Below are 12,392 nucleotides of genomic sequence, written 5' to 3' on the forward strand. Positions count from 1 at the left end.
TATTTGCCATTCCTTTCGCGTCATCCCTCTCAACCATACCATTTGTCAATTCCTCATCAATCGACAGGGATTTAACAGTTTTAAAGTCATTTTCTTAATGATTGCATATTAGCAACTGGAATTAGCAATTTCATAAATGTGTCAAGTGCAGCGTCTGGTTGCTCCTCATTACACACTACAGACCAGCAAATACTCTTTACATCAACATATCAATCACTACAAAACTTATTTTACACTATATTAGGCCAACTATATTGTGAGCATTACATCCAATGGATTTGGATACTGCTTTACAGAAAATGTCTGCAGCATTAGGAAAGATGTGATCAATACATGTTGATGATTTCATTCCTGGGCTGTTTGTAACTACCCTGGTAGGTTGACTGATAACCTGAACCAGGTTGCAGGCACTAGTTACAGTTTTAAGCTTTTTCTTGAGTGGGCAGCTTGATGAAAGCCAGTCAATATTTAAATTACCCAGAAAATATACCTCTCTGTTTATCACATACATTATCAAGCATTTCAAAAGTTATCCAGATACTGACTGTTAGCACTTGGTGGTCTATAGCAGCTTCCCACAAAAAAAGGGCTTTAGGTGAGGCAGATTAACATGTAGCCATATTACTTCAACAGTACTTAACAGGATCCAGGAACCCAAATGATTTGGATGGATCCCATCCTCCTTATAAAACAAGCTTTGTTTCCAGAAGGTATCAAAATTGTCAAATGTTACACCCACAGACTTGCAATAGTCACGTAGCCAGTTATGGAGGGCTAAAAGTCTGAAACATTTAATGCCACGATTTAGGGAGGCCACAGGGCCAGATATTATGGGGCGTTCGTTGGTGTCAATTAGAGACCCAATCAGTTATTTAAAATCAATTTTCAGCGTTCTGAGCTAACCTTCATAAGGTCATTGAATCCCACATGAACTATGATAGACTCAATTTCCTGATGCTGGTTTAAAATGTTTGGGAGCAGCTTATTGATGTCCTGTATCCGTTTTTGCTCCAGGGACTGAGACATTTCTCACCATTGAACTGCCCAATACAATGGCCGGAGAAGGGATGGAGAAATACGCCCATTTCTACCCCTCACACAATTCGTGGAACCTTTCACGGGCCCAGGAGAAGCAGGATAGCATACACCCGCAGCTACCAGCGATAGGTCCAGACCTCCCACAGCAGGCAGTACCCCGTCAGATCCAGAGTGAGGGGAAAGGAGCAAAACTCAATAACGAAGCCGCTGCTGGAGTCAGCGTAGATGGAGTCAGCACAGCTGTCGCAGACACAGGCAATCCCAGTGATAAAGGCTCAGGTAGATCAGGCACCAGGACGGCGTAGATATTCCTCATGTGAATCTGCTCCGGACCTCTCCCAGACACTCCAATCCGCTTAGCAGCATGCCGCTGCCTTCGGTTTCCACGACTTGTGACATGGACCCAGCGATGATTGGGACAATCATCTTGCTGTTCTCCGTCTACTCCACTATGGAAGAGGAGAAGCAGATGGAGACGACTTCCTTGGCAGGCAAGTTCCAGGTAGCACAGGCAATTCGGATAGGGACAGATGACAAGGCAGGGATACATCCATTAAGCCCGAGCTACGTCCAGCCACATGAGCTGAGAACGAGAAAGTTCCAATTTGTGTTTTCCCCTTAAGTTCACACAGACTTGAAATTTGCTTGCTAAGGATAGCCACCTCATTCCTGTAATCCTCCGCAAGCAAACAATTGCCGTATTGGAACTCCGGATTGTCAATATTGTCCCAGACAAGAGCGTAATAAACACAGCTTCTACAGCGCTGGAAATGTTTATTAGCTATTCCAGGCGATGCCGGCTCCATTGCAACCTAGTTAGCTAGCTGTCAGCAGGTTGACACAAACACTTATGAACAAAATAAAACTTTGGAAACAACAGGCCGAAACAACAGGTCGAAGCCCGGCATCAGCCGATGCCAGCCCAGTTACTTGGATACCTGATGAACATGAAAAAAACAAATGTGTAGTTGTAATTGCATTCGCAAACTTGTAACTTAATATTTGCGAGCAATAATTGCATTTGTGCACATGTCAATTTCTGGCGCTCAGACTTTTGGCAGTTCTCTAGCGCCCTACTGTGACAAAAATATGTAGATGTGCAAACAGTGATGTGATAGAACAGAGAGAAACAGTGACTGGTTTGATATAGAGGCTGATATGTATCATATATTAACAGGTGCAGTGCTTCTCATAAAGGCAGTACTGAGCTGGTCTTAGCTAGTCTCAGCTAGTCTCAGCTAATCGCACAATGTCTCAGGTATTCCATCAGTACCTGTGAGGTGAAGTCATGCTGCTGCAGCTGCCGTCCCTCTCTCAGGTCCCAGCAGCGTACTGTGTTGTCCAGCCCCCCCGTCCACAGTTTGGTCCCATCGTTGGAGATGTCAATACAGCTGGCCCCGTCAGTGTGACCCTGGAACTGCCTGGGGAGCAGAAAGATCAACATCAACACCCAGCCATTTAGATGTAATCCATAGTCTATACAGTAAACCCCTACCCTGCTTTCTCCTCCCCCTATCCTCTTCTCTTCTCTCCTGTCCTACCCTCTCTCTCTCCTCATACCTGACCAGGGGCTCTGGTTGTGGAGGTCCCAGACTACGATGTCTCCCCATATACCCCTCCTAACCTCCTCCTCATCATCCTCCTCTCCTACTCCTCTTACCTGACCAGGGTCTGGTTGTGCAGGTCCCAGACTACGATGTTGCCGTCACTGCAGCAGGAGAAGCAGACCTTGTTGTCGGGGGAGATGGCCAGAGCGTAGCAGGCCGGGGCAGAAGACGTCAACTCCGCCTTGATGCGGGGAGTAGGTGTGGCCAAGTCCCAGATTGACAACGTGCTGGCCTCGCCTCCAACAATGAGGGTCCGCCCATCAGGAAGAATCTTACATGAGCGGATGTAGTTATCCCTGTTCTGATTGGTGTGAAGAAAGAACATGTGTATTGGACTGGCAAAACAAGCAATATTATTGGTTAAGCCTTTTAAAGTGTGTGTCCACTCACCAGACAGTCGAGCTGGGCCATGGCACTCTTGCTGCCAGGCTGGCTGATGTCCCACACCTTGACACAGCCCTTGCCGCCGGTGTAGACGTGACGTGTGGAGGTGCTGATGGTGACGGCACACACCACCTCTCCGTGGTTCAGAGTGTGGATCTGACGGGCATGTCGTGGGATGCCCGGGCCCAGCAGGGCATCCGGAGGGAAAGGAACCGGTTGCATCTGTCCATCCGCACTGACGTGGAAAGAGTAAGCACTGGAGAGAGGCAGGAGGGAGAGAATGGAAAGAGTGCCAACCACTGCAATCTACATCTGTATATTATTACAAAAACTAAGTGCTTGCTACTTGCTAAAACCTTGAAGACTGTCAACACTGTAATGGCATTAGAAGTTGAGAAATAGTCTTCTAGTACAGAGTGTTATTTGTGATGGCAGAGTTTGCGGCTTGCTCCAGCTATTACAACAACAGCCATCTTTCTTTCTGTCTGGATAGATTTAGATGGAGGAGAAGAGAGACGTACGGTTTTCCCCCGGAGGATCCACCAGGCAGTGAGGAGGACAGCCCTGGGGCCCTGAGGTGGGACCGAGACTCATACGCCATCTGGAGAGACTAGGAGGACCAAGACATTAGGAGTTTACTAATAGAATCATCCTGTGTTGTAACAGTTTAATCTCAGTAAATCCTGATCTCATCAAGTTGAGTGAAATCTTGACAATTCATCCAAAACAAGCTTCCAAACCAAATACTACTAAGAATCCATCTTAATCAATAAAAAATGTATTGTTTTAAATGAGTGGTGCACATCTTCGATCCTCTAGGCAACTGGTTTCCCTTCTTGCTTTGGGTAACCAGGTGCACGCACTAACTAGCGAATTAGAGACATAATTGATCAATTAAGTGCCAGGAAGAGACAAAGACTATAGACAATGCAGCCAGTGAGGTCTGCCGTTGTAGACAAGTGTTTTAAACAGAGAGACCAGGGATGCATTTTATCTAACTCACCAAGGGGCTGCGGGTGTAGACGCTGGCGGCGGTGCTGATCTGGGGCGAGAGGGTCAGGGCAGCCCCGAAGCCCCCGGGACTAGCCAGCTCCCCGTTGAGGCCTGCGTGGGACACCACCCCAAAGTGAGCTGGGTATGAACCGGGGGGCACAGACAGGGGACTGCGGAGAGCTGGAGAGGCGAGGAGGGGGTGAGGGGGGAGATGAGAACACACCTTACATTCCAGCGGGTAAGAAAGGGTTAGGGTCTAACTGGTAGAGATGTGTTGTCAACAATCAAGTTCCTCTCGGTTTCTTATAGGCTACAATGCCGTCTTTATTGCTTTAGGCAGAATATGGCAGATATGAGTACAATACGGGACCACAGGAGCATATCATCACAGTAGGGTGATTTGAAGGTTTAACAGGGGTGCAGGGGTATAATAACAGGGGTACAGACATAGGGTATAGCAGGCAGACAGGGGTGTCTGACTCACCCAGGGGGTCAGCGGAGGAGGCAGCCTTGCTGAGCAGACGGAGGCAGGACGTACTGGGGCCGGCGGGGCCGGGGGTAAGGGCCTCACGGTGAGAGGGGGACGGGGTGCTCGACTTAGACAACGGCGACCCAGACTTCTCCATCTACAGAGAGGTAAAGAGATACTGTCAAACGAAGCACCTCCATACAGATACTGTAAACAAGTGATAAGTACTTTCATTGGTGGATTTTGGCCACCATGTTAATGCTTGACGATGAATGTATCATACCTGTGCTGGGTCCTTGGCCTTGCCTGGGGTGGGGCTGTGTGGTGGTTGGGGGGAAGGGGCCTCCCCGGGGCTCCTGGGGGACCCTGGTAACTCCTTCCTCAGGGTGGGGGCCCGGTCCAGACCGTTCCCGTGGGGGGAGTGATGGGGGCTACCCACGGGGGATGTGGGCTCCTGGAGACACACAGAGAGATATGGGAGACCAGGTCACCCCAAAAGCCATGCAAGAAGACAGTAGCATTCACATTGGCTGTGAAAAAAACAAAAACCCATAAATCTGTAACATTATAGACATTATAGTTAGATTACTATAGTATCTGTATGGGTTTAAGCACAAGTGTGCATGAGGCCTGTATGGTACTGTAAGTCAAACTCAGCTGACTGTCTACCTCCCTGCCACAGCCACCTAAATAAAACCATTCCCATCTGCTCCCAGTGTGCTACAGTCAGCACTTCTACTGTGTCTGAGCAGAGCAGAACACACATCCATAGACTGTTCTAGTATAGTCACCAGAGACACTCCCTCTCCCACACCCATTAAGCACATTTGTCAAATTCTCCAATTGTTCTGTATTCACAAATCACACAAGAGACTTTCCTGCTTTTGTGCATTGTGCTGCGCAGTATCAAACACAGAAGGCTTAGATAAAACATATTTTGGTACACTGCGTGAAGTATTTAAAGAATTTAAACATTCTGAGGGCATAAACGGCTTTGCATAAATAAAGGAAGCACACTGCTGCCATCTGATGAAAGGAGGGGTGTGTGTGTGTGTTTATGTGTGCATGAGGTGTGTGTGTGTATATGTGGTTGTGTGTGTTCAGCAGGGAGACTGTACTCGGTAGGAGAGGAGAGAAAAGCAGCAAGCTAGCTTCCAATAATGTGCTTATATAAAAATATTCACTATTTTCAAAATCCTGACGCAAGTGTCTAATTCTCCTATACTTAACCAGCCACAGTGAAACAACAAGGTCTTAGAGAGAGGAGTCTTCCATTTGAACTATGTTCTATTGGCTAGGGAGGGTCTGGTCAATACTGACCGGTTTCAGCCAGTATAGCTACAGTAGTTATATATGACTCATTGTTTGTTTTTCCGCAACAGTATCGGATGCTGATTTAAGGTCAGTTTAGCGTTTTCTCTCTGATGGTTGCCGTTAGACTGGGTTCAGGGTAAGCTGATCCTAGATCTGTGCCAATGGTTGACTAACACACTTACCTCGTTAGAGACATCCACAACCAGGTTGTCCTCACTCTTGTCCCCATCACTGTCCTGTGAGACAGAGGAGAGAGGAGAATGTCAGAAACACAAACATTCTCTATCACACAAACATTGCCCACAGCTCACTCCCTCACTCTGTCAGGCACACACAACCTCTCTCACTCTGTTTGGCCATATCACTGCTTTACTCCTCTCTCTCCCTTCCTCTTTATCTCTGGGAATACGGGTGACAGCGATGGCACTTAGTCACCATGGCAACAACGCTTTGATGTGATCATGGCCTGATATTCCTATTGACATCACGTGGAGTGACATCACCCCCTAATTGTATTGAGCCAGATCAGGGCCACGGTGGAGATGAGACTATTCCTGGACATAGACAGACCGGACAAAAACAACCATTATGTAGTACAGAGAGGCTGATGATCAACAGAGCTCCCTGTCCAGCCTGTTTTAAAAACACAACACCTCCCTTTACGAGAGGCTACACTGATGTGATGTGTGAGGCAGTTCTCATACTGCTGTGATGTGTGAGGCAGTTCTCATACTGATGTGATGTGTGAGGCAGTTCTCATACTGATGTGATGTGTGAGGCAGTTCTCATACTGATGTGATGTGTGAGGCAGTTCTCACACTGATGTGATGTGTGAGGCAGTTCTCACACTGATGTGACGTGTGAGGCAGTTCTCACACTGATGTGACGTGTGAGGCAGTTCTCATACTGATGTGATGTGTGAGGCAGTTCTCACACTGATGTGACGTGTGAGGCAGGTCTCATACTGATGTGATGTGTGAGGCAGTTCTCACACTGCTGTGATGTGTGAGGCAGTTCTCACACTGATGTGACGTGTGAGGCAGTTCTCACACTGATGTGACGTGTGAGGCAGTTCTCACACTGATGTGACGTGTGAGGCAGTTCTCACACTGATGTGATGTGTGAGGCAGTTCTCATACTGATGTGATGTGTGAGGCAGGTCTCACACTGCTGTGATGTGTGAGGCAGTTCTCATACTGATGTGATGTGTGAGGCAGGTCTCATACTGATGTGATGTGTGAGGCAGTTCTCATACTGATGTGACGTGTGAGGCAGTTCTCATACTGATGTGATGTGTGAGGCAGTTCTCATACTGATGTGACGTGTGAGGCAGGTCTCATACTGATGTGATGTGTGAGGCAGGTCTCATACTGATGTGATGTGTGAGGCAGTTCTCATACTGATGTGTGAGGCAGTTCTCATACTGATGTGATGTGTGAGGCAGTTCTCACACTGATGTGATATGTGAGGCAGGTCTCATACTGATGTGATGTGTGAGGCAGGTCTCATACTGATGTGACATGTGAGGCAGTTCTCATACTGATGTGACGTGTGAGGCAGTTCTCATACTTATGTGATGTGTGAGGCAGTTCTCATACTGATGTGATGTGTGAGGCAGTTCTCACACTGATGTGATGTGTGAGGCAGTTCTCATACTGATGTGATGTGTGAGGCAGGTCTCATACTGATGTGACGTGTGAGGCAGTTCTCACACTGATGTGATGTGTGAGGCAGTTCTCATACTGATGTGATGTGTGAGGCAGTTCTCACACTGATGTGATGTGTGAGGCAGTTCTCATACTGATGTGACGTGTGAGGCAGTTCTCATACTTATGTGATGTGTGAGGCAGTTCTCACACTGATGTGATGTGTGAGGCAGTTCTCATACTGTATTTATGTCGATCAGAACACTCACTCCACAGAGCGAGAGAGATCATGTTCACTAGGGTTATCTATTTTGGTGATCAATCACTTCCAAGTTAAACACATATTTGACTGGTAGAAGGAGCGTGACCCCCGGTTAACCTGTGATGTCAGAGACACCGTTAATACTGCGGGTTTGATTGAATGGCGTACGTACGTAGTGAGGTGGGAGAGGCTCTTTGTCATCACAGCGCCTCCTCTTTGCGTCCCCTCCCTGGGAGGAGGAGTACCCCCCCGACGGGCCCTGGCGCTCCTCCACCGGTTGGCTGTCTGTCGATGACACTGACTTACTCTGCACACACACACAACAACGCACACACACACACACACACACACACACACACATAAAAGAGAGAAAAACACACAGCAGGTAAGTCATAGAGAAAATGCAACCAAACAACACATTTATGAATGTGTTATTATGAATGAACTTTCTCCCTGACACTGAAAACTTCATGTAAAATATGACTCTGATCATTGTACAAGAAGCCCATTTTCTGGCTATTTATACTAGAAAGAGCGTGGTGGGACACCCCATAATAGAGGAATAAAACATCAAAGTGGAGTATTATTTCTGGGGTCTATGTGGCATAACTCTATTCTCTTTCATCGGTTGACTCCTACGGAAAGTTCTGCTCTTTAGAACTGTAGAGGACACAGGAAGGAAGCTGGTTGGACGGACATGACCAGAACACACAAAGAACCACAGTTTTCTCAACAAACTCGCAGTCTTCTCCTCCATCTCTCACTCCCCCTCTCCTTCTTCCCCTCACTTTCTCTTTCTTCCTCTCTATTTAAAATTCAAAAATGTAATATTGGCACGACTTAACAAATACAAATTGATATGCATCTCTCCTACCTCCGTCCCTCCTTTCATCCATATTTTCAAGGACGTTCATACAAACCCGACCTCTTATCAGACCATTGGGTAAAGGGGTTAAGAAAATAAAGAAAAGGCTATTGCAAACTTAAATCATTTTGACTTCTTAATAAAATAAAGACACAGTCAACTGTTTCCCTTTTTACTTGCTCCCCTCAGAGTACCCTCCCTATTTCCTTCTTTCTTTCTTCTCTCCTTCTATATCTCTCATTTCTTCTCTCAACTCCTCCCTCTTTCTGTTATTATCAGAGTGAGTGTGAGTGAGGACAGCTGTCTAATAGTCTACTGGTCTGTCGGTTCCCTCAGTTCCAACACACCAAGGCTGTATCTAACCACAGAGTAAGAGACAACCCGATGACCATTCTACTGGACCCATATCACCATAATATTATTGTCTCCATAGAACTGACCAGTGTTCTATTGGACCTTAGTCAAGGAACAATATCACTGTTCTACTGTTGTACTCGCTTTAATAATTCTAGTACTGTTTTTTATTAATGGCAGCTCTCTTCAAAGAGACTCTCTTTTCCCCTCACTTTACATCACAGTCACATAAACACACACTCACACACAAGCACGCACGTATACACACGAAATGCACACACAAGCGCATGAACAAGCACACACACACACGTTGGGGTTACTTACCCTGCTGGGCGCACCTTCTGGGAAAGGAACAGAGAGGGGGGAGGGGATTGACGTCAGTATAGATAATAATAACAACAATCCCACAGCAAGCCAAGGTCAACCTGAAAAAGGCCTGTCCCACTGCAATAAAAACACAAGCTTTGTATTGTGCATGTATCCAATCTGCAGTGCTGCCCTTTCTGTCTCCACTCCTCTGACACAATGCTCTCTGTCTTCCCTTGTTCACTCATTCAACATTCATGTCTGCTCTGTCTCTTTCTCTTCTTTTCTGCACCAGGGACCTAGAAGTTTAACATATAACCACGCTATGTCAATATACAGCCTTGCAGGCAACGGAGTGCCATTTGTCAGTTGTTTTATGTTTAATGAGTGCTTTTCTTAAAGATAGCCTAGTAGTTAGAGAGCGTTGGGCCAGTAACCGAAAGGTTGCTTGATCGAATCCCCGAGCTGACAAGGTAAAAATCTGTCGTTCTGCCCCTGAACAAGGCATTTCCCCGGTAGGCCGTCATTGTAAATAAGAATTTGTTCTTAACTGACTTGCCTAGTTAAATAAATGTTTTTAAAAAATAAAAAAGAATACTCTGCCACCCTTTGAGTTCAATTAAAGTTCAACCAAGTGATTATTTTGTATCAAAAGCTGACACATTTCAGTACTACAGCTCTCTACCAGTGTCCTTCACGTGGAGGACAGTCAGTGAGTCGTACCTCTCAGGTGCTCAGGGTCCAGGTGGTTGCGTTCGTCCTTGGAGGCCAGGTGGGCTGAGACTCCCAGGGCTCCAGTGAGGGCCAGTAGGCCCGAGCCTCCCCCCAGAGAGAGCCCTGACGGGTGGGGAGTCAGGGGGATACCTGGGGTGTGGTGAGACAGGTGCTGGAGCTGCTGCTGCTGTACACCAGGGAGACAGGGCAGGGGGGAGAGGGAAGAGGGAGAGAGAGGGAGAGAGAGAACAAGGAAAGATTAGAGGGAGAGAGAGACAGAAGACATGGAGAGAAAAATCGGTGAGAGTAGAGCAGAGGGAAAAAAGAGGACAGCGGCGAGAGATAGAGGGAGGACAGGAGGAGGGAGCGAGAGATAGGGAGTAGGGGAAATAGAGAGAAAGGAAGGGAGAGAGAAACCAAAATATAAAAGAGTAGACAGAGGGAGAGAAGAAAACAGAGGGGGGAAAAGATTGGGACGGAGGAAAAGGGGAGGAGGGGGGCACATACAGATAAAGGGAACCTGTTTTCCCCGGGTCTTATTACAGCTTGTTTTGGCGTGTGTGTGTGTGTGTGTGTGTGTGTGTGTGTGTGTGTGTGTGTGTGTGTGTGTGTGTGTGTGTGTGTGTGTGTGTGTGTGTGTGTGTGTGTGTGTGTGTGTGTGTGTGTGTGTGACAGTAGAGGGGCTTTCCAGTGAGAGCTTGTCTGAGCTCTCATCACATTACAGTCTACTTACACCCCATTGTTCCTCCCAGCATAATAAACAATGCAGAGAGAGAGGTGTGCATGCTGCTGCCTGTGTGTGTGTGTGTGTGTGTGTGTGTGTGTGTGTGTGTGTGTGTGTGTGTGTGTGTGTGTGTGTGTGTGTGTGTGTGTGCGTGCGTGCGTGCGTGCGTGCGTGCGTGCGTGCGTGCGTGCGCGCGCGCGTGCGTGCGTGCGTTGATAGTGTTGCTGTCGGGGGTGTAATGGTTGTCATGGTGGATAGAGTTGACTCACCCCGATGATGCCGTTGAGTTCGGCCATAGTGACCTGCTTGGCCCTCTCCACTGCTTGGACCACCTGCTGTTGGTGCTACACACACACACACGCACGCACGCACGCACGCACGCACGCACGCACACACACACACACACACACACACACACACACACACACACACACACACACACACACACACACACACACACACACACACACACACACACACACACACACACACACACACACACACACACACACACACACACGTTACTTACCCCACCGTGTGCTGTTCCTAACATATACAGTATATTGTACCTAACACATGTTTGTGATGGAACCAAATGCACATATATCACACAACAAACACACACAATTGAGTGGCTCAATACACACAATCAAACATACTGTATGCACACACAGTACAAATATATGGACTGATTGAGCAACCAGACACACACACACACACACAGAAAGTGTCACACATACCCACACAAAAGTACGCAGCAGGACCACACTCAAACACCCCAAAACCCACACCTATTTACTCATTCAAACACACACACAATACGTAAACACGCACACAAGTGAGAACACACACACTGTGTCAATATTGACCAAGGTAAAACAGTCACCAGCTCTGTGACCTTCCCTTCAGTGGACACACACTCATCACCGGACACACACACACACACACACACACACACACACACACACACACACACACACACACACACACACACACACACACACACACACACACACACACACACACACACACACACACACACACACACACACACACACACACACACACACACACACACACACACACACACACACACACACACACACACACAGATTTTACCTATAATTTTTTTATCACAACATTCTTGTCACACACATGGTAGAGGGTCAAACATATTAACCTCAGTCAAGAAACTGCAAAGAAACTGTTTTGGGTCATTATGTGTGTTGATAGATCAAATAACTACCATGAGGTAATGAACTAAAACGCACTCAACCATTCACAAAACTAGCCTATTGATTTAAAAAGCTTTCTGGCTAATATAAATTAACAGTAACAAAATGATAGAAATTATGAAACAACATGTTCTTATGTCTTGATGAACACAGAGCAATATGTACTTATGTGTTGATGAACACAGAGCAATATGTTCTTATGTCTTGATGAACACAGAGCAATATGGACTTATGTCTTGATGAACACAGAGCAATATGTTCTTATGTCTTGATGAACACAGAGCAATATGGACTTATGTCTTGATGAACACAGAGCAATATGTACTTATGTCTTGATGAACACAGACCAATATGGACTTATGTCTTGATGAACACAGACCAATATGGACTTATGTCTTGATGAACACAGACCAATATGGACTTATGTCTTGATGAACACAGACCAATATGGACTTATGTGTTGATGAACACAGACCAATAT

The 12,392-nt window shown here is 46.7% G+C and overlaps 1 protein-coding gene across 2 annotated transcripts in view; it reads right to left on the reverse strand.

Moving 5' to 3' along the window:
• The window catches only part of LOC139541048 (transducin-like enhancer protein 4), a 73,820-nt gene that overhangs the window by 17,794 nt on the left and 43,634 nt on the right, over nt 1-12,392 (reverse strand). Inside the window, exons 6-17 of one of the 2 annotated variants that reach the window (XM_071345221.1) lie at nt 10,946-11,020; nt 9,962-10,136; nt 9,257-9,273; nt 7,886-8,020; nt 5,988-6,041; nt 4,775-4,945; nt 4,507-4,648; nt 4,033-4,202; nt 3,551-3,639; nt 3,036-3,285; nt 2,699-2,946; nt 2,312-2,459 (exon numbers count right to left, since the gene is read on the reverse strand). In XM_071345221.1, coding sequence (XP_071201322.1) covers nt 2,312-2,459; nt 2,699-2,946; nt 3,036-3,285; nt 3,551-3,639; nt 4,033-4,202; nt 4,507-4,648; nt 4,775-4,945; nt 5,988-6,041; nt 7,886-8,020; nt 9,257-9,273; nt 9,962-10,136; nt 10,946-11,020 — 1,674 coding nt within the window. Of the gene's footprint in view, nt 1-2,311; nt 2,460-2,698; nt 2,947-3,035; nt 3,286-3,550; nt 3,640-4,032; nt 4,203-4,506; nt 4,649-4,774; nt 4,946-5,987; nt 6,042-7,885; nt 8,021-9,256; nt 9,274-9,961; nt 10,140-10,945; nt 11,021-12,392 lie in introns of both variants that reach the window. The other variant, XM_071345219.1, reaches the window with a different exon arrangement.

Source organism: Salvelinus alpinus, chromosome 16, assembly GCF_045679555.1.
Source record: "Salvelinus alpinus chromosome 16, SLU_Salpinus.1, whole genome shotgun sequence".
In the NCBI taxonomy this organism is placed as follows: domain Eukaryota; kingdom Metazoa; phylum Chordata; class Actinopteri; order Salmoniformes; family Salmonidae; genus Salvelinus; species Salvelinus alpinus.